The sequence below is a fragment of the Fringilla coelebs genome (assembly GCF_963513975.1).
Source record: "Fringilla coelebs genome assembly, chromosome: 1".
Taxonomy (NCBI): domain Eukaryota; kingdom Metazoa; phylum Chordata; class Aves; order Passeriformes; family Fringillidae; genus Fringilla; species Fringilla coelebs.
The window spans coordinates 132,469,497-132,491,605 of NC_140028.1; the positions used below are offsets into that span (position 1 = coordinate 132,469,497).

Here is a 22,109-nt window from a genome sequence, read left to right on the forward strand (position 1 = left end):
ATTGAAGGGCAGGTTAGAAAGTACTGCCTCTTGCAAACCCAAGCACTCAGCGAGAACTCCCACCCCTCCCTCCCCCCAGAATGACTCCGTGGGTTCCAGCCTCCTCCCTGTGCAAACAGGGGGTACGCACAAGGACAGGCGGGATGCTCACAGCCACCGACTCTCATTCCTACCAGAAGCCAAGGATGACACAAAGCACAGCTACCCCTCGCTCCACGGAGGAACTTCTGGGGCCGGGGAGCGGGCAGCGAGCTGGGCGGGTCCCGGCGGGGAGGCAGAGGGGCAGCGCTCCGCTCCCCGCCCGTTCTCCCGCTCACCCGCCCGGCACCCCGGGCTCCCCAGGCCCCGCCGCCCTCAGCCTGCTCCACCACTCGCTCCCGTCCCCGGGAAGTCCCGCCCCGCTCGGGGCGGTCGCGGCTCTCGGCCGCCGGGGCCCTGCGGGGTGCGGTGCTGCCGGCGGCGGGTCCGGGCCGCGGGGTGAGCGAGCGGGGCGTGGGGGACGCTTGCGGAGCCGCTCCGCCACCTCCGGCGGCCCCCAGCCGTGCCGGGCTCGCCCTTGCTGCCCTCGGCCCGACAAGGCGCCCGGGCCGGTAACTTCGCCCGAGTTGAGGGGCGAGAGCGGCTTTCGGTCGCTCCGCTGCCGGCTCGGCAAGGCCCGAGGCGGGAGAGCGGGAGGCGGCCGGCGGTGCTCGGGGCTGGGGCGGGCGGGGAGCGCCGGGCTGTGCCGGGCTCGGCCGCGGGTCAGGGCTGCGGCACAGCCGGTGCAGCCCCGGCGGAGGGGCGGCTGCGGGGCGAGGGCAGAGGTGGCCGGGACGGCGGCGCTGGGTCAGGCAGGGCTCCTGCGGGGCGCCCTGCGGCCCTTGTGAAGTGTGAGGGGACGAGCAGCTCCTCTCTGCAGAAGCGTTTTACAGCACCAGATGATAGTTACCAACAGAGTGAGCCCCGAGCTTAGGCGGCTTCACTGTGTGAGTGCAGCTACGCTGCTATTATTAGTGCTGGTATTTAATATTTGTACAGCCATAACAAGTTAAATATTGGAACTACGTCCTCTCTAGTACTCCTCTCCCGACAGCTCCCGAGGGTGTCTCTGTGAAGGAACAAATGCCTCAATCCAAAACTGGGACCTTCAGAGCCTGCCTTCAGCTGCCTCTCCATCTGGAAGCACCAGCAGCCCTCTGCAAGATGCTTCCAGAGTTGCTTAAGCTTGTCAGGGCTCAGCAGCAAAGCTCCAGACCTGCCTGTGTGCCCTCTTGGGACGCGGCACTCCACCATGCCTGTGCTCGGTGGCCTGCGGCTCGCTGCCCGTTCCAGGACACCCTTGCGGCAGGTTCCCTGCTCCCCTGGCAGCCCCTCGGGGAGCTGTGGAAGGCAGGCGGAATCTGAGCCAGGGAGGTTCAGCTCCCCCTGCCAAGTGAGCTTCAGCACGGTGGCAAAGCCACTGCTGGGCAGTGGCCTTGGGTTTTGGCACCCCCTTTGCATTAGGTCTTGTGTTGTGGTTAGTTTGGTCGTAAGTTGAAGCGTACAGGTCCTGTTGGTGAGGAACTCTGATGACCTTAGGAAGTACTTGTATGTATATATGATCTCTAAGATACCTGTAAACATAATTCTTTTCTTTCAGTTGTCTCTTGTTAAGGGTGGTATCCTCCGTATGCTAGAGGCTTGTGGCAGTTCTTGAATGAAACAAATTTTTAGCTGGAGGTCATTTACTTCTGGGAAATTTTGTTTTACTTGTCTGGAATTCCCTTCTGCTTTACACTGGATACATTATTCAACGTCCTCTGTCATAATATGTTCTGTAACGTTTAAAGGTTGTTGCCTTCTTTCTGCTGGGGGCTGTGTTTCAGTGGTGGGTGAAGCAATGCTTCTAATAAGTAGTTTTGCATCATTTTGTCAGGTACTCTGGGATTGTTTTATGAAAGACTACATAAGTGTCATTTATTATTATGAATGCCTCTTATGTTTTGGAATTTAACATATATAATATTTGCCATCCTGTCACCATCATCACATTCATTTTCATAGTTATAATCAAAGGTGGCAACAATGGCATTCAGATGCTTAATTATATTTCATGTAGGTGACCAGTGCTAGCTTACTGAATTAGAGCATGGAGCAGCAGGAACAAGTGTCACAGCTTCCCTCTGTGGTGGGGAGCCATCAGCTTGCTTCTCACACATAAAAATCAGTATATAGTGAAGCATATGGCACCAGTGAGTTCTGTGTTTATTAAAGGCCTATGCCTCTGAACATTCTGTGAATTTTTTTCCTTATTTCACTTGATGTAGATCTAAAATGTTTTTCTCATCTTTCAGGACTTGAAATACTGAACAAATTCATTTTTTAGTCAGATGAAGCCAAGACTTCTTAAGGTTCATGAAAACAGTTAGGCTTCTGCTTGTATCAGACTGGCCACCTGTTTGCTATGAGGGAATTAGAGATCCATCTAGACCATGGAAACCTAAGGTACAAGTCTCTGGTTTGATTCTGAACAGTTTTGAACTTCTAATTTTCTGCATTCTGGAAAATTGGATTGCCAGCTGTATTGGAGGGGAAGGGGCGTATCCTATCCCTCTAGTTCTGAGAAGAAATGACATCCTCTCAACACTGGTAGGGTAGCTTTTCTGCTTCAATGTCATTTTTCTGGTCACAAATTAAAAAGCTTCCTCAGAATTTTCTAAGCAGTGGTCATGTCTTTGGTCTGACTGTAATATGTATGTTGGTAATAATCCAAGAAAAGCATTTTATCCTAACAAAAGCTGGGATATGTTTCACAAGTACTTAACTACTCAGATAAAAAGGAAGCAAGAAGAAAGACCACCACCATCATCTTTTAGATGACAGCTTTAAGTAAACCACATTTTTTTACTTGGATCTCAGAAATGTGGAATCGCTCTTCTCAAAGATATTCTGAAACCCTGCTGTTGTGTAGCCACAGCCACAGGGTTTTTCTTGAAGTAACTTCTGTGGAGGAGGTAGGATCAAAGAATGGTGTGTTACCTGCTGAACTACTCCCTTTTTCTGCTCTTTTGGGATCTCGTCTCTTTCCTCAAAATATAAAAGGAGAATTGTTTTATCCCACAGTTGTCTTTGCCCTATCCACAGTCACTACAGTGAGGGTTAGTGATCAAGTGAAAGGAGTGTACCTCTTTTTTTGCTGTGATTTGTGTACCATTTGGCAGGTGAATCATTTTCAGATGGGTCTGGAAATCTTCAACTGATTTTAATGCTTGAACTCTGGTGTTCTGTAAGTTTTATTGCAGGACTTTGTTCTTTGTTGTTCACTTTAGACTGGGTAGCCAGGATTTTTTGACAAACAGATAATAGTTTCCAGGACAAAAATACTGAGTTTGTATCTTCTTTCAGAAATTCTGTGATACAAAAAGGCAAAACAGTGGCAGGGTTCTGTGTCCAGTTCTGGTTAAGACTGAAGATTCAGCAATACCTGGAAAAAAAATAGGATATGTAGGAGACCTGACAATTTTGTCAGCTTCTGTGTGTTGGCTGTTCCTAGCATTCCACTGTTGTACCAAGATGGGGGTAAGAACTTGAAAGCAGGAGTTGTATAAGTAAGAGGTCATTGGGTCTGCCCACTGACAAAGCATGCAGACTGTTAAGTTTCTGAGGTAAAAGATATTCCTTGAGCTACACCCATCAGCTTTGAGCTTTCCCTTGACTCTCATTAACTTTTCTTGTGTGGGCACGTTTCTTTAGAGTGGACCTTGAGAAGGACATCCTGCTTCCATTTCTTGACAGTCACAGAGAACAGTCACAGTCCAAAGGCTTTTCTCAGGGTATTTTTTCCCATTAGGTCTTGAGATTGGTTGTAAATTTTGTGATATAGTTCTTTGCAGTAGTGTGACTTTGAATTTAGTTCTTTGCATCTGGAAGCACCTGCTTTTTCCAGTTGCTGCAGTCTGTGATATCAAATGAGACTCTAAACCCTCTTTTCCAGCATGCATGGCTTTGCAGATCTTAGTGGATCAGTGACAAAGCTGACATTGGGGTTCATTCATCTGAATTTTTCTAGATGGTAATGTTCAGTCTCGATCAAGAAGTAGTAAGGCATATCACTCATCCATTTCTTAGATTTGTGTGGTGCATTTCTGCATGTAAAGATCATGGAGGGGTTTGGTGTGGCTCTGTAGGACTGCACAAGTGAGTGATAATGCTCCACCCAGCATGCTTATTGAAATGTTTAAGCTCATGTGAAAATATGTGTATGTGACCTCAAGTGGAGAGAAAACCAATGAAAGTCAATGAGAATAACAATAAAGAGATACGTTAAGATGTACACTTGTTTCAGATTTGAAATTTAGAGGGAATGAAGGCTGGAATGCATTCCTGAAAAGGATACTTTTTTCCCTACATCTTGTCCTCACAAGAAAGAGAATATGTGCTTGTACCCCAGAACCCTCAAGAAGCAAATGTGAGTGTGAAGCCTTAAGAATATGAATGTATGTATCAACATGCAGGACTTAGCCCATATTTGCATATAGCATAATGTGACTTCAGTTCTGATTTTTGGCCTAAAAACACTATGTGTGCATGTAAAATATAATTAATGTAATGTTTGACCCTGGAGGAGAATTTTTATCTGACCTTTTATCAGGAGTAATTTTGGAAGCTGCCCAAAATGTAAAATCCCCTGAAGTTTTTCTAAAGAGATGTTAATGAAAAAACACTTAGGGGTATGCTGGTCTCAGATCTCTCTGAGGAAGAGAAACTTCAATGTGACTTTGCTCAGAGAAGCCTAGATTTTGAGACTGTTATCTGCACAGAAATAAGGTAAAATGGAAGTCTGACTATTCTGGTCACAGCAACTAAACTTTAACCAAATTGGAAAAAAATTGTGCAAAGTTCTATATACGAGGTGACTTGGACTCTGCTTCTTGGGGCAAATCACACGTGCTTGCTTTGATCCCCGGGGTTTGTCCATCCTGCGAGTCGGGTACACTGCGCTTGTCCTGGCGTGGCAGTTCAGCTGTAAGGAAGAAATCTGATTTAGATATGCCTGGCTTAGAGCCTGGCTAGAGCCAGAACATGACCCTCAAACCATGCAAAGCTGGAAGGTCTGTCTGCCACAAGCTGAGCCACAGAGGGAAGATGCTCTAAGAATTTCCTCCTTCCTTTCAGGTGAACATTTAAAAGCTTTTCTTCTCTCTTACCCAGCTCCTTATCTGAGTGTGCATTTCGGAGGTTCTGAGGGCAGGGCATCAATATATTGGCCTTTCCCATGTGTGTACTAGTGTTTACATTTCTCTTAAAATTTAAGTGACTGCTTTTAGATTGTAGAATATAGACAGTGCTGCTCAAGCGATTTAGCTGCTGTGGAGTGTGTGTACCTGCATATTTTGGTGGGACTTCTTTTTATCATGGTTGGATTATATAAGACTTGTCTAAAGCTCTCCTAATTCTTTTTCATAGCACATACTGTAACCTTATATAAAGTCTTACTTTTAGTATTCTCACTTCTGTACTTTAAAGGTTTTTTGGTTGCTCAAACCATATATAGAAAATATAGTGAAAAGCAAGATTTAGCTTTTTTTTTTGCTTGACTTCATAAGGAAATACGTTTTTGAATGGTTTGGGGACCAGAGATAGGTCACTGAAGGCCACAACATTAAAGCACTATTCTGAGTATTTCTAGAATAATGTGTTTCATTAAAAAATGGGGCAAGGTGGAGTAGATGATGCTTTTTAAATAATTCTCCCAAGAATTCTCTAGGCTTTGAGTCTCTTGTCCAATTTCTTCCCAGTCAAGAGCTTACACATCCAAAATGGTGAGGTTTGTGTGCATGATGCATGAAGATACAGCCGCCTAAAGATGGGAAACAAAGGGTGGCCCACAAAGGGAGGAGCTGCAGCATAAACTGCTGTGGGATTAGGCAGGAGTTTGTGTGGGGGAGAGGCACCATAAGTGTTCCCTTCCTCTCTCATAAAGTCTTTATACAAGGCATGAAAAGTCTCCGGTGTGACATCATTCCTTAGGATACAAAGCTTTGAGTTAGCCTGAAGTTCAGCAAACTGTGGTACTCTCATAGCTCCATTTTGGGAGAGGAGAAAGACCAATGCCATTCTGACCAATGTTAATTCTGAAAACAGGGAAGAACATTTATGACCTTTAATGAAAATAATCTGTCACTTTCAGAGCAGCATACATGCCATTTTTACAGAAGTGGCCCAAGTTTGCCCAGAAACCTCAATTTTTTCAGTACTTCCACTCATTTTCAAATTCTTTTTCTTGGGCAAAATAACCCAAAAACAACATAAGACATGTTGTTATCTCATGTAACACAAACTAGTGATGGTGTGAGAGAACCTGTGTACAGTGGACTACAGTGTCATAGGTCTTGGACTCCTTTGCAGTGACTGGTGCACGAGGAACTGCTGGACTAAATGACAGGTGAGTCTGCATCTGTCCCGGAGCAACTGGAAGTTCTGTCCTCCTGCTGCGCTCAGCCACCCAGCTGTGGCAGGCTCAGCTCCACAGCCCCTATAGCTGTGCTTTCCTGACAGCCTGCATGAGCAAAAAAGCCATGCTTACTGAAATCCATGTCTGAGGGAGTGCTGGGTTTCAGGTGTGTTTGCACTATAATTAGCCCTCGTGAATATATTTTTGAAGAAGGTGGAATAGATCTGGAGAGGTTAGAAAGCTTGCTTGTCTGGTGGGGAAGAGGAAGAACTGTGCTGGCAGTATTGAATTCTTTCCTTTCTGTAAACCTCTACAGGGTTGGCAGAAACATGAGGGAAGAGAAGAATCAGGTTTTTTTTAAATTCTTCTTGACGTAGTCTACACATGCTCTCTTTGTTCTCTTACCCTCTGCCTCTCCTCTTCCTTTGTCTGGCTAACTTTTTCCCTTGTCACAAAATGTTTACATGTGGGGAATGGTGCGATAACACAGCATAGACTAACTAATAGAAATTTCCTACAGATGTGTCACATATTTCTAATTAGTGGCTTTTCCATATTCTGTAGGGGTTGCTCAGACTAGAATTGAATAGTCAAAACATTTCCTCCATCTGTAAATATTTAGTGAACTTGTGCTGTATCACATTTCCCAGGGCTGTGTGGTTATAAAGGAAAGACCCACTTAAAATACTCTTGATGCTGCCAGGGCAGCCATTGTTTCTAAATGGCAGCTGTGTTTAACTTTTTCTGGGTACAGTTAATACCCATTGAGCCTTTTTTTTTTTTTTCTTTTTTTGGGTAAATTTTATGTCACAGCAATCTGGATTTAATGTTGCTCTAATCTCACATTGTAATGTAATGACAATGAAATGATTCTCACACCGGTCTACAGAGAATCTGTGCTAATGCCATTAAAATGTGCTTACCGAATCAAAACAAATGCAGAATTAGCATATGGAAACTGTGTTTATGTGATTATAATGTTTCAGCAATATGAGATTACTGTAGGAAGCAACTAATCCAAACCTAGGGGGACTTCCCATTACAAGGCCATTAAAATGGCACAATGACTGAAGCGCACGTTACAGATGGGAAAAGCAGAAACATAAATCTTGTCATCAGTATTCAGGCAAAACATCTATTGAACTCAGTGGAGTTTTTACCAGAGTCAGGAATGCAGCACCATGACCTTTTTAGTAGCAAGTCTCTTTTCTCTTAACAATACCTCTAGGAAAAATATTTATTTCACCAGGATTTGATAGTTGGCTAATGGTGAGAGTTGTATTTTATGCACCATACAGTTGGTGGTTATAAAGATTTGTGGAGAGTTTATTACAAAAATGATAAGGTAGTGTTTCACGGCTTTTGTGAAATAATACAAGTTTTGGTTGCATCTTAAAGGAATTTTCTCATCTTTTAGTCTGAATTTGTAATTTTCAGGAAGTATAATTTATCTCTCTCTTATATACAACACCCAGAGCTGAGAAGTCTTGGCCCGTGCAGGAGCTCCTTGGCAATACCACCACATAAATTAGCGATTTTCAAAACCAAAATAGCTGTTATTGCCAGATATGAACCTACCTATTTATCTTCTGTGATAGGAATCAGCACATTTTCCCATCCCCTCAGACTGGGTTAAGATTATGGATATATAATTCACATATCCTGTGTAGAGCCATCTGAAATATATTTGTCTTGTCCTGGATTATTTCTTGGCTCAATCCTTAGTCCCTGAAAGGAGGATAACATTACAGAAAGTGACTTGTCCTGTCCTATTATAGGCATTCAAAGTAAGCTGGATGAATTGCCTATAGATATGTTCTTCCATCTCCAGATGATTGTTCTGTAGTAGACATGCATCATTTAAATGGCTAAATGAGGTGATATGAATGCAGTCCTTGGTGTATGAAAGAAGAAACCTACAAAAGAAAGTTCACTGTAAAACATGGCATGCAAGTCATGACTAAACCACACAAACAGGGATTCCTGTAGTTACATATACTTACTTAAATTAAGTAGGAATCCTGATTCCATTTAAAAGCTATTTGCACCAAAAATCTGTTTTAGAAATGCATAATTCTGATTCCATCAAATGAATCTTACTAGGAATAATGTATCATAGCATAACCAGGGCAGGCTCTTTGTGTGAATAACAGTAGGGAAGATATCAGAACCGTGGTTTCAAAAATAATTCCAGTCCCAGGTTGTTGACTGTCTTTATTTTTTATAGTTCTTTTATTAAGAGTGGTGGGTTTCTAAAACTGTGTCAGTTAACAGGAACAGGCATTAATATTAATACATTTTTTGTGAAGATAAAATTAGGCCTACTTTAAATGCTGTTTGTGTCAGTTTCCGTTTTTTGTGATGCTTCTTATATTTATAAAAATCCTTGGCCTCAGTCAAAAGGTTCTGTGAATTCTGTATGTTAGCTGTAATCTGAAATCTAGAGTTTAAAAATCAACAGGTTGGTGTCTGCTACAAGAGAAACCTGGAATGGGAACTGGTAATTGATTTGTGTCAAGCTTTATCAAAAGAAATTAAATACTTGTGTATTGAATTGTATATAGGTTTGGTTTGCTAACTTAATAAATGGATTGTAAAATTGTCAGTGAACAAGGGGAAAGAGAAGTGTGAGTCTAATGCAGAGGGTAGGTATTACTCTGTGTTGTCAGGGTTTTACAGGGTTTTTGCCAGAGTGTAGATACTTAACATTAAAAGGGGGGGGGGGGGGGGGGGCAGAAAAATAAAGCAAAGGTAATGCTTAGAATTGTGTCAGTTGCTTTGCTCTTGATATAAGAATGACTCAGATCATTGAACTTTCTCCAAAATAGTGGGTTGCTCTATATAGAGCACCAGCCTTCTTCGAGGATGAAATTAATGACTGTTTAGGAGCAGTTTCTAAGACAGGTATTTTGCTTTTAATTATTTGCTCAAGAATAATATTTTCTGAAATCATGCACTTCTTAATCTGTTTGGAAGAAAAATAAATCATCCTAGTAATCAGCCAGCAGTATGTTCTATGAGAGTAATTTATTCTTCTACCTTCTCAAACAAGTTAACATGCTGGTCCAGGAACAAAATTCCTAAAAGTACAGTTCTTACTAATCTGCTTTTACACAAGTCAAATAAACAGTCAGTCAGTCATTTTTCTTTTTTATGGATGGCCAACTCTTCATATTACAGTGAGCACAGCGCTGTAGACTTCACTGGGCAGGCAATAGCTGCCTTTTGCAGGGGCTGGGTCACTTTTGTGTCTTGGTGCTCTGACAGTGACTGCTTCTCATGAGATCAAAGTATCCCCAAAGAGATCTTGATGTTCCTGTGCCCTTTGATATGTAGAGTTCAGTGCCCTTCAGATTTCAGCTTTTCTGTCATCCTGGTAGATTAACTTTAGCAGTTGAAAGGAAAATGTCCTCTGAGGGCTTTACCAGTAACAAACCCATGTTTATGACATTATTCACTAAAAGCGAGGCAGAAATGGGAAAGACCTCTCTCTTTAATCAATAATGCATGCTCTAGTTAGTCCTTTCCTCTGGACATGATTAAACATGTATTTTGTTTCATAACTCATGATTTTGGTTGACTAGGGATTTTAACTATATATCCTCAAGCCTTTGTGACTAGCATGTGGAAGATCTAACATGAACTGGTTAGTCAGGACTACCCCCCCCCCCCCAAAGGGGAAAAAACCCAAAATCCCAATGGGGAGAGCTGCAGTTAATTCTAACCTGCAGTGAGTTAGGCCAAATTGGCACAGGGCCTTTGACATGATCCAATTGCAGACTGTAGCCTCAGTGTTTGTCTCTGCTTGTTTGAAATTTTGAGAAGTAACATTTTTTCATTGATATTAAAGATGAATTTAAAAGTGTCTGAGATGCTGAGCCACATATAAATTGTTAGATTAAGGTCTGTTCTTAACTGGCAAAATATTTGCCCACTGAAGCACTTTGTCTCCACCACTGTTTGTGGGCCACAGTGTGTCTTTGGCAGCTGTTGCCAGCCTTAGAGGAGTGATCCTGGGCTGTTCCAGACCTCCAGAACACAGCTGGTAGGAGAACCTGAGCCCTGCTGAAGCCAGAGGAGCAGATTATCACCCCCACCCATGCATTCCACGTAGAGAGCAGCAGGCAAGGTGCCCAAACACAGACACCTTCCTTAGCGTGTGAGAGGGATACTGAGTCTTGGAGGCTAGAGATAAATATACTGAACACACCAGTAAGGAATATTCAGCCTTGGTGCCAAGTGTGTTCATCTGGTGGCTGACAAAATTTGACAGCTGCTGAAGAGCGAAGAATCCTAATTGAACATACAGTGGTTTTATTAAATAGGAAACATTTATCTTAATGTGATACTGACTGCAGCACAATAAATGATGACAATTTCCATGTACTGGAATGTGGTGTGTTTATGTTGCTGGAGTACTGATACAAGCACAGTTGGGTAAAATAAATGCCTTGTTTTTCGTATTGACCACCCTGCTACAAACAGCTTTTGGAAACATCCCAGCAAACACACACAGAGTGTAGGTGCATGTGCAAGAGGGAGGAGGGATTTCAGAAATTGCCTGAGAAAACACTGCTCTTTCTGAAATGTTTTTGTTTCCTTTCTTCTTTCCCAGACTCCTTTAGGATCTGATTTTTTTTCCCTTTGTTAAAGAAAAATGCCTTCCTTGAGTGGAAAAGTGCAGACTGTCTTGGGCCCTGTGGAGCCAGACTGTCTTGGCTACACGTTGACTCATGAACACTTGACCATGAACTACAGCAGCTGCTTTTGTCCACCATCTCCAGGCCAAGAGCCTTTGTCTAATGGGCCCATTGAGATGAAGAACTTGTTTTGGATTAAGCAAAATCCCTACAGCCATAAAGAAAACCTTCTTTTGTATCAGGAGACAGATGCTGTGAGGGAGGAGCTGCTGCATTTTAAAGCAGCAGGTGGTGGGACGATTGTGGAAAACACAACTACAGGAATTGGCCGGGATATGAATACTTTGAAGAAACTTGCTGAAGAAACTGGAGTTCATATTATTGCTGGTGCTGGGTTTTATGTGGATTCCACTCATTCTTCTCAAACACAGGCCATGACAGTGGAGCAGGTAAGTCTTAACCATTGCTTCAGTGCCTCTGTCCTGTGAATTATCCCTGGGTAAGCCAAAGTTGGAGAGAAGTTCCAGTAAAAGAGATGGAATACAGAGGTGCTCAGCATAGAAGATGGGAGCAGCATTACTGCTTGTGTGTAATATCTGGAGTGACACTACTTTCATGTGCTTGGTTTATCTGTCAGAATTTCCGGTTCTTAAGCTCCATTTTCTTTGAGGGATTTGTTATAATGCAACAGTAAAAGGAAAATAAAGTAGTTCATGTGTGGACATTTGGTACACCACAAATTATCTTGAGTTATTTACTACTTTTTAAGGAAGGAGTTTATCCTTGCTACCTCTTCTGTCACTTTTTATGGCTAATTGCTTCCCATTGAGTTTACCCATTATTCTTATAAGAAAGCATAAATAATTGTAATATTTATGAGATAATTGTAAATCAGTGCTCTGCTCAGGCTGTGTGTTATAGCTCTCTTCTCTATCATTTGTCCAGGCTTTTCAGGGCATAGTCTACATCAGCATGTTTGTACAGTGACTAAGACAATGTGTTAATAATAGCTGAGGTCCCCAGATGTTCCTGTAATAATAAATATTCATCTTTTAATAAGAAAATGTGGTGATGAGGAGAAGAGGGAATGGAACTCTCCAAGGTAGGAGTCTGTGAATGTGTGTGAATAGAGCTGACAATTTTTTTTTTTAATCTGTCACAGTTTACAAATTAGTCAAATTATTTTTAAAAATCAATGGTCGAAACTTGAGCAGTGCTGCCAACAAAACTGGACCCTAGCTGGCCCAAACTGTACACAAGAATACTGCTTTTCCTAAATGTTTTCCATTGCTTGAAATACAAATAGATACAAATAGCATAGACACAAATAGATTTCTTAAGGCAAAGGTTTCCCTTCTGTGTTTCATGGACTGATGGAGACCCACAGATTTCCTGTACTCAGTACTTAGAAGGTAGGCCATCATCAGTACCATGTTGTGCTCTCAATTCTGAATGTATGTTTAAGATATATGGCCTGTTCTAGGAAAGGAAAAGTGAAGTTTTTATAACAAAGTAGTTTTGTTAAGAGATTCTGGTAGGTTTTGTCTGTGCACGGTCTAAAGCAGGCTAATTTTGATCCTGTAAATTTGTCAAATGAGCTTTGTTTTGTAGTTCTGAAGTCAGCAGATCTCCTGTTGTTTTACATTGGCATTCCCATAAGCAGGTTTTGCCTTAAACTTGTCTCTTCAGGATGCTTGCCAGAGTTTCTCTCTTCCCTATATGTATGACAAGGTTTCCTTATTCTCTGATCTCGTTTTGCGAAAATTACATTGAATTGTGTCTGAAGCCAATTCAGGAGTGCAAGGCAAAGGTTTTGGAATAAACTAACTTTTTTTTTCCAAGAAAACTCTGTCTAAATCAGAGTTCAAATTACATGTAGACCAGCTTTCTTGGCAAACTTGTGGACAAATGTGTGACTGGATACTTTTAAATTGATTTCCTTCTGTGTTTATTTTGGTCTTAGGGAATGGCTAGCATAACATTAGTTGACAGAAACCGGATTTTAATTGCAGTGCTTTCACACACCCCGCTGTTAATTAGATAAGTTCAGTAAGACCTTGGGAGCATAACTAGCCCAGCGTCCATAGGCCAAATTTGATGCTATTTAATGCAAATAGTAATAATAACCAAAAATCTCATTTTCCTGTTCTCTAGCTGACAGAGATTATTGTTGATGAGGTACTCAAAGGAGCAGATGGGACTAATATCAAGTGTGGTGTGGTGGGAGAAATAGGTTGCTCCTGGCCTTTGACTCCCAGTGAACGCAGAGTGCTTCAGGCAACAGCACAGGCTCAGTCACAGCTTGGGTGCCCCGTTATCATCCATCCTGGCAGGAACAGCGACTCCCCTTTCCAGATTATCCGCATTCTGCAGGAAGCTGGGGCTGATGCTTCAAAGACAGTCATGTCTCACCTCGACAGGTAAGGAGACTATTCTGCTGTGCTTCCTGCAGTGTTGCTACACTCACTGGGGTTTTGCAGAACTGCACTGGGAAAAGTTGACATCGAGTGTTACCCTCAAGTTAATTGACTCAAAAATAAGTGCTTATATAGAGTTTGATCTGCCTCCAGCACTACAGTCAGGATCAGGTTTTAGCTTCACATTGATAAGAGATTTTGGTATTTTAAATGCTGTCTTTGAAAGCCTGGCAGAGGGATTAGGAATAACCATAGCCACATTTTAAAAATGGGAATTTCATTAATTTGTATCCCTGCACAAATCCCTGTATTTACAAAACATTGGACAATGAGCAGCTCTCACTAAATTGGGTAGGAAGTTGCTTTGCTTCCAGTGTTTTTGAAAGCTGGGTCACACTTAATGGCCTTGCCAAAATCTCATAGAAGCTAATGGAGATCTCCTTAATTTGGCTGGAGTCTGGATCAAAGCACAAGGCAGATTTTTAATGTTCTACTACCAGACAGAGGAAGTACTACTTTAAATAGTTGGGTTTTGGATAGTCCATAGCATAGACCAGATAGTTAACTTTGTTTCCTCAAGAACAAAAGCCAGGAGCTCCACATGAGGCATGGAGAGAAATTGGGATGCTTTTCTGTCTCCAGTTTTGAAATATAGCCTCTATTACCAAATCAGTTTAGTATGACCTTGTCTTGCTCCTGGTGAGTTGGAGTATGTCCAAGCATTGATTAGTTTGGCCAGTTGCTGAATAATGGAGACTATTTGTGGTCATATGATTCTCAGCAATTGGATTGTTTGCCCTCAATGTGAATGTAATATAGGCAACAGCACTGTGCTCCAAATTTCTCATGGTTACAGGCTCTAAGAGCTTGCAAATCGAGCTACAGGTGTTTGTTATTCACACAGAGCTCCTTGTTCTAACTTGACGATTTTGGGAGCATAAAATTCATGCCATGAAATTATATTTGAATATTTATAAATAAATATCTTTTTGTATTTACCTGTGTAAATTTCACTCCTTTTTGAGAACAAACTGGTTACCTAAATCTTTTTATGAAAGAGCAAGCTGCAAGTATCAGTACTTACATAGCCATTTTGATACAACATAAACATACAATTATGGCTTTTTGCCTCTTATACACTGTTGTAAATTGTTGAATTAATTAATTGATGGAAATTAAGCAATATAAGTAGGAAAACAGAGGTGCGGTTTCAATAACAGCCGCTGATGCACAATATGACATTTCCTTTTATCTCTTTCTATCATTACTTTCACACATTCAGGTTGGCACTTGCTGTAACATAAACTACTGTGAAGTTTGGCTTTGCAATGTGCATTTAACATTTTAAGTCTCCTCCAGTAAGAAAAATCCATGTGGGAGCATCCCAGTCCCTTAAATGTGAGATAAATTTGTACATAGCTCCATATTTCATGTCTGCATTTCACATAGACAGAATGGTAGTTTTCCAGTGGATTTACAATTAAATGATAAAATAAAATGCTAGCTACCATGTCTTGCAATTTAGCACCTTAAAAAAAGGTAGCAGTTCCACATAGTGGAACTACAGTGTAATAAAAGGCTGGAAGCAAAAGCTATTGAGGCTCTGACTTAGCCATTTGTTAGGGGTTAAGGTTATAAAGGAGATCAACATCTTGACTCAACTCACTTGAGTAATTCCTGTTAGAAGTCTCACAGCAACTGTTAAAATTTGGGGCAACATAACAGTTTGGTGTCTGTCCCCATGGTATTTATGTCTGAGGTCCAAATTACAGGGTGCTTCACCATGTCCCACCTCCTTTTCCATGAGCTCAGACCTGTTCAGGTACCTGTTCAGGTACCCAAACACCCAATTCCAGCTCAGGGATCAGCAATTTGAACTGGGAACTGCTGCTACCTCTTTGTGGCTCACTGTGGGACCCAGTAGCTGAGAAAACTAAGTTCTCTGGCTCTTCATTGGGATAGAGCACCCAAAAGCATGACACTAACAATAGTTTTCAAAAGAACCCGTTCTGGCTGTGATTTTGAAATAGATTGTTGGGTGCTTTTGCCACCTGCACAGGATTGAAGACTCTTGGCGATTGTCTCCCTGTGAACTGAGCTGGGCTGGATCTAAAATAATCTGTTCTTTTGCTGTGCACTTTGAAAACTCATTTGGTGATAAATGTTCAGTCTCTGTAAACTGTAACATTTATTTTAAAATAACATTTTTTATTAATTACAGTTGGCAAGTCTTACACTCCTGCTGATGGCAGGCTTGTTTGAGCATGGATTTTCTCTCTCTCAACCCATCTGTTCCTCCTACTTGATCTGTAGTTAAGTCATAATATTGAAATTATGACATCAGTCATTTCCATAGCAACAGAGTGTGATGTAATTGTATAAGGTAAAACTGCTTTGTGACATCAATATCTGCAATAATAAAAAATGCCCCAACAAATTACTGCCCTTTTGGTTAACTGTGCTGCTCTTGTGGAAATGTGGGAAAAAAAATAATTGTGTAGCAGCTATAAAGATAAAATTGTATCACTTGAGTGTTTTTGTTTTTCTTTGAACAGCTTATACACTTGGTAAAAATGGTTCAAAGAAAACCCAAAATATTCCAGAGAACTCTTATTTCTGTTGCTGTTCTTTTCCAAATGAGTGAGAGGTGCTAGAAGCTTTGTTCCTTCACTTTTCAAATCTGTTGCAAAGCCCATGTCCCAGATACTCACAGTGCCATTATGTATTTTGGTGAGAGCGTTTCCTTAAGGCATTCTGGCCAGATCCCAGTGCAAACAATGATATATTGCTGTTCTAATGGCAATCTAGAAACATCATTGTACAGAATAGAAACTAAAGACAAAGTTGTATATTGCTGGTGTGTGATGGATGAAACAAGCCCTGGGTGAAGATGTCTCCTGTAACCCTTTTGGGAAAGTAAATCTGTCTTGTGTGAGTGATCCATTGTCTTTTTTTTTTTTTTAATATCACTATGAATTAACCTCCTCCTTAAATGTCCTTCCTTGTTAGGTTGTCTGTTGAGAGGGTTAATGATATCAAAAGTAAGTAACTTTCCTCTTTCCATTTAAAGATTATTGTAGAGACTTTCATTATTTCATGGGGAAAGAGTTGGTTTTGTTTTGGTTTTTTAATGCATGAAATCCCAAATGAATGTAAGAAGAACAATGTCGTGTAATCGTCTTAAGCTGCATGTGTCAAACAGGAGTCCTGTTTTTCAAATGGGTGAATTGTATTGTAGATTATTTGGTTTTTTCTTTGCAAGTAGGAGGTCACAAAGTACCTGTCCTCGTACCATAAGATGTTTTATTCTTGTTACAGTGCTGACTCTGTGTTATATGTGTTCTGCAGGACCATATTTGATAAAAAGAAACTTCTGGAATTTGCTAAGCTTGGATGTTACTTAGAGTATGACCTGTTTGGTACAGAGCTCCTTCATTACCAGTTCCATCCAGATATTGACATGCCGAACGACAATGAAAGAATTGCAAGGTGTCTGCTCCCATGCAGCTTTAGCCACAGCACAGCCATTGATAAAAAAATACTATTGATAAAAAATTACTTTTTTAAGACCATCACAGAGTGATTCTGCTTGTTGTTCAAAGCTGTCTTCTATCATACTGAAATAATGCCATTTTCCCCTGCTGCTGTCACACAGTTAGAGCAGCATGTATCATTTCTTCTGTCTGAGAGGAGGATGCAGAATCATAGTGTTGTAGGAAGTTACTTGAGAAGAAGATTAAGAGCTTTTTAAACTTCATTCTCTGTCCTAATTCCATGCTGATCTGGTCAAATTTATACAGTCTCTAAAAAGGAAAAGGCTGACAATACTGCATTTATGTTAGGATTAAGTACTTCTGTTTGGAACATAGTATTGGAAACTTAGTGCTGCTACTAAATATCATCTAAGCCTGTTTTATCTCCTCACTGGTTTGCTAACCCAGCAAAACTCATTGGTTGTTTTGGATGGATTTGTGCTTCCATCCTGGAAAACTGCCTTTTTTCTTTCAAGCACTTTATCACCTTTCTTTCCGCTGTCCTTTTGCCCTTTCTCTGTTTTGAAGGATGTGATTCCTGTCTCTTCAGAGCTCCCATTCTCTTCACACTCACTCACAATGTGAAAATATTGGTCCCACTGGCAGGATACCTCTTCCCTGCTTCTCATCAGCACCTGCAGTCTCAGCTCAGCTGCACGGCCAATCTGTTGTGCTGTGCTAACACAAAGTTTTGCCAAGGAGATACATTCTGTACAGAAGCTGTCTGAGAGAAGGTAGGATCAGCTGGGAATGGACACCCCACTCCTTCCACTCCATCTGGAGGTGTGATTCTGCCATGCTGTTTGTCCACAGTGTTTGTGAGCAGTGAAGTGGCAGGTGTCTGAGGGGTGGGTTGCCATCCTCCCTGTGTCTTTTTACCTTCCAGAGTCACAAACAGTTCTTTCACTCTCCTTGATGAGAAAGATTTTATGATTGCTGATTACTAATGAAGTAACTTCTAGCTTTCCCTTACATCTCAGACATAGTTTCCATCCCCCTCATTGTCAGATTAATCTTGAAACTAATCTGTTTTCAAACTGTTCTCTCCTAAGAAGGTGCTGTGGCTATTCTTCCACCCTCCCAAGCCTTTGCTGCTGCTTTTCACACTAGAAATTGTTTCTCTTTTAACAGTGCTCTCAGTCTTGCACTCAGTATTTTAAACTGTTGCAAGGAATCCACAGTTTTCCCATTTAGAATGAGTAAAGCTGCTTCCTCTGCTGTGCCTCCTGCCCTCTCCTGTACCATGGCAAGTCAGCATTTATGGAAGCACTGGGGAATATTTAGAGAGGACTGGACTAGGCCTTGGTTAACAAGTGCATGTTCAACTGTGGCAGAGTTCTCATTCCATCCATGATGCTTGTTCAGCCACCATTATCTCTCCTGAAACTCTCTAGTGTCTGAGTATTTCTTGCAGCAGGCTGTTCAAAGGAAGAAAAATGACAGGTTTGTCTTCTCATTGCACAGTGTGTATTTGTGTTATATCACTGTACCTGCACTGGACTAAGGATGGCTGGGGCAGTCTCCTTAGGATGTTGTTTTGTGAAACAGCACCACAGAAGTAGAAACCAAATTGACCTCTAAATGCAAATACTGAGTAGAAAATACTTGTTCACATCTTTTTTGTTTAAAAGACAAACTTCTGTATTCGTAACATATCTACTTAACTCAGTTGAGCTGTCTGTGTACTTCAGCAGTTTGGCTGCAGTCTACTACCAATGTAAGCAAAACACTGACTTCTGTTCTTGGGCAGTTTGGAATCAGAAGCAGGTACTAACTAAATATAAAGGAATGAGCAAAAAGGAGCAATGGATACAGAATGGAAAGGATCATATGCCTCCCCAACCCATGAAATGAGTCGAATATTAAAGGAGGTGATTCTAATAATATGTTTGGTCAGCAAAAACTTAGTCCCTCCAGTGCCATTACTTTTACTTTCTGGCTGGCTTGTGGTCTCTCTGTATTTCAGGCTGGAGGAGATTCTTGTGATGTCCTAAAACTATGGTTCATGTAGTGCTGTACACTGTATGGCACAATGTATGGTGGGTTTTTGAAAAACAATAATACTATACCAAATTCTATCCTATTTGCCTTCTTTCTGCTGCCCATGCTGATTAGGTGCTGCTACATGTATCTCCTTGTAACTACCTGTAATAAAAAACTTCAGTAAGGGCTTTCAGATACTGTGTGGGCGCTTGTAAGGCTGGTTTTTGTTTTCTTGCTGATCACAGCATTGTCAGGAAAGTAAGGATTAGAATTGCAGAGTGCTGGCAACTGATGGAATTGGAGGCCTTCATGAGGAATGAGCACTTTCCAGGGCTGGTTTGTCAGTCCCTGCCACTTCAGTGCTGTAATCCTCTGCCAAACTACATGGAAGCTTACTGAGAAACTTGACAGTCATGCAATACAGGAGTGTAGACATCCACCAAACACAAATGCAAAAAAAAAAGAGCTGATCAGGGGAGTAAGGCTACCTGAATGAAACGTGAAGCAGGAGGACTTGTAGTAGTCCTGCTACAAGAGTGTGACTAGAAGGATTACTTCTTTTCCAAGCTGACTTGTCATTTTGCCAAGTCTGTTTAGCTGCACTGCCATATTAATTAATGCCCCTTATTTCCTGGCATGTGCTGTGTCATTCCAGTCTTCTTTGTCTTCTTTAATGAACATCTTTGCAATGTGTTCTGATAATTGTCTATATGGAGTATGATACTGGCAACTTCAACTTTTTATTAACCTGCTTTGCTAAATGGGATTCAACTGAAGATCTGAAAGTATTTATGTTATTGAGCCAGGCTCCTTTAAAGGCCTGTCACACACAGTCTGGTCATTAGCAAATGTAATGGGACCAGCCTTGTGACAGCAGCACAAAGTATCCTGCTGAGAAGGAATTTATGTAGGAAATTATTATTTACTCATTTATATAAAACCTGTGTCCCGTGCGTGGTGATGCTGAAGTTCTTGAATTCCTCTGTGGAATTTATGGGTCTGGAAATGCAAAGTCAAGTGCCAAAAGCAAAGTTTTACTTCTCCATTTTGATATAAGTGGTGTTGTGTTTTCAGAGGTGGGATATTTTTCATGCAATAAAAAATGTATTTTATTTTCAGGTAAATGTAAGGAGTATATCCTGAGCACCTAAGTATTTTGTGTTATAATACAGTCCAGCAGTATGTAATGTAAGAAATGTAAATGCTGTTACAATGAGAACTTTCACTGACAGGGATGCTTCCAACTTTTGCAGGATTCGTACGCTGATTGATGAAGGCTATGAAGACAGAATTCTGATGGCTCATGATGTGCACACCAAGAACAGGCTGATGAAATATGGAGGTCATGGATATTCACATATCCTAAAAAATATAGTTCCTAAAATGCTAATTAGAGGCATATCCCAAGATAAAATTGATAAAATACTCCTAGCAAATCCAAAGCGATGGTTGACTTTTTAGTAGGAACAATGAATAAATATGCCTGATTTATAAGGAAGCCTAATAAAATTCAGATTTCAGTAGAGCAGTCATTTTTAAAAAATTCTGAAAAACTAAAAATTAAGTAGATGCAAATAAACTGTTTGTAACTTTTCTTTTTAATTAGAACATCAAAATTGCTTACTGTCTGTACATTTTCTCCTTTCTAAAAGTTTGCTCATGAATGATTTACTGAATATGAGCCTACCTACAGAATCTTTTCAATTGAAATTTTAAAATAATTGTTTCAAAATCATAATCTAATACTGTTACTGAATGTTACCTCCAAACTACTACTGAAGATGTGTCACCTGGAAGGAAATTTCCTTGGAAGGAATTTATGGTTTTCAGTTAAATTTCCTGTCTTCAGGGGCTGATTTTAATCCTTGTAATACTGTCAGTCATCTCATTATCCTCATATTCTTTGAGTAATACTTGATTGAAAGGTCTGGAAGTTTTAATTAGCTTCCATTGACAAGAGAAGGCAAGAGGAATATCAAATCAAAAAAGATAAGGTTTCTTTCACGTTCAACAATTTACTTAGTTGTAACTGAAAATGTAAAAAATACATGGAAAAATATATCTTTGAATAAAGCACTTTGATCACCTCTTAAAGTATGTGCAGTATTATTACAGATGTCTTTTTCTAATTGCATTATTTTTTTATCGTGAACTTGGAGTCTCACACCAATCATGTAAAACTTGACACATACCAACTTCTTTTTGTAAGGATGCAACACCAGCACTCAAAATATATTACATAATACAGTTTTAATGAGTTGTATTAGTTATAACAAAGGTTGTGATATAAGTCTTTACAAATCAGTATATCAAGATATGATGAAAAAGGAAGAAATGTTTGCCTTATATGTGGTTTTCACATAAAGTGTGTTCTTTGCTCTTGTCTAACTTTAACCAGGGCAGGTGATTTATCCAAAAATGGTGTTATCCAATAGCAGTGATAGCCTGATTTCAGAAGCTTCTTCAAATTTGATCATGTATGTCTTGTAGTATTGAGCTTTACCAGTACACACCGTGGTAAATGCACATTGCTGGTTGTGAATGATCTCTAGCTCTAGGTGCAGGACTGCTGGACACTACACAGGGAATCTCTAGCTACACTGCTGTGGGGTGCACTGGCCAGCAACAGCAACAGTGGAGCGAGCAGACAAGTCAAGTGCACATCTGGTACTAAAATAATTGCCTCGTAGAAATGAAACAGGAGTAACCACTACAATGTACAGACATGAGCTGGCACTTTGTCATAAGGTAGAAGCATTACCCATCTGGTGAGATAATACACAAGCAGCTGGCAGCACCATGTCCCCTTGTAAACCCTGGATGAGTTTGCCTGGCGATCCTCTCAGCTAGCCTGGGCTCACTCGGCGTTTGTTTTGAATTGAACGACTCAAAACAGGAGTAACACGTTCTGTTTGAGAGAAGGTTCACTCATTCAAACGAGATTTTTAGGGCGATGTGTAAAATCTCTATCAGATTTTTGCTGAGTAGCCAGCACTGGAGAGCTTTTATTTCAGAGTGGCAGACACTTTGGAAATTTTAGTGCAGATAAATCCAAGTTTGTACCCTTATTACATTAGACAAGGTTGCTTGTGACAGAGTGTATGAAATAGCAATGCTAGGGGTT

At 40.9% G+C, this 22,109-nt stretch overlaps 1 protein-coding gene across 3 annotated transcripts; it reads left to right on the forward strand.

Moving 5' to 3' along the window:
- The first annotated feature begins 414 nt into the window (after positions 1 to 414).
- Positions 415 to 21,056, forward strand: PTER (phosphotriesterase related). Of its 3 annotated transcripts, XM_084216459.1 has the most exons (5): positions 415 to 477; positions 11,028 to 11,501; positions 13,207 to 13,472; positions 16,818 to 16,958; positions 20,239 to 21,056. In XM_084216459.1, the coding sequence occupies exons 2-5, from the start codon at positions 11,070 to 11,072 to the stop codon at positions 20,444 to 20,446; spliced, it is 1,047 nt and encodes a 348-aa protein (XP_084072585.1). In that variant the 5' UTR covers positions 415 to 477; positions 11,028 to 11,069; the 3' UTR covers positions 20,447 to 21,056. The 3 variants fall into 3 exon arrangements, with proteins under 3 accessions (XP_084072585.1, XP_084072586.1, XP_084072587.1); XM_084216460.1 differs by lacking the exon at positions 16,818 to 16,958; XM_084216461.1 differs by lacking the exons at positions 415 to 477; positions 11,028 to 11,501 and adding an exon at positions 12,027 to 12,154.
- Positions 21,057 to 22,109: the final 1,053 nt, after the last annotated feature.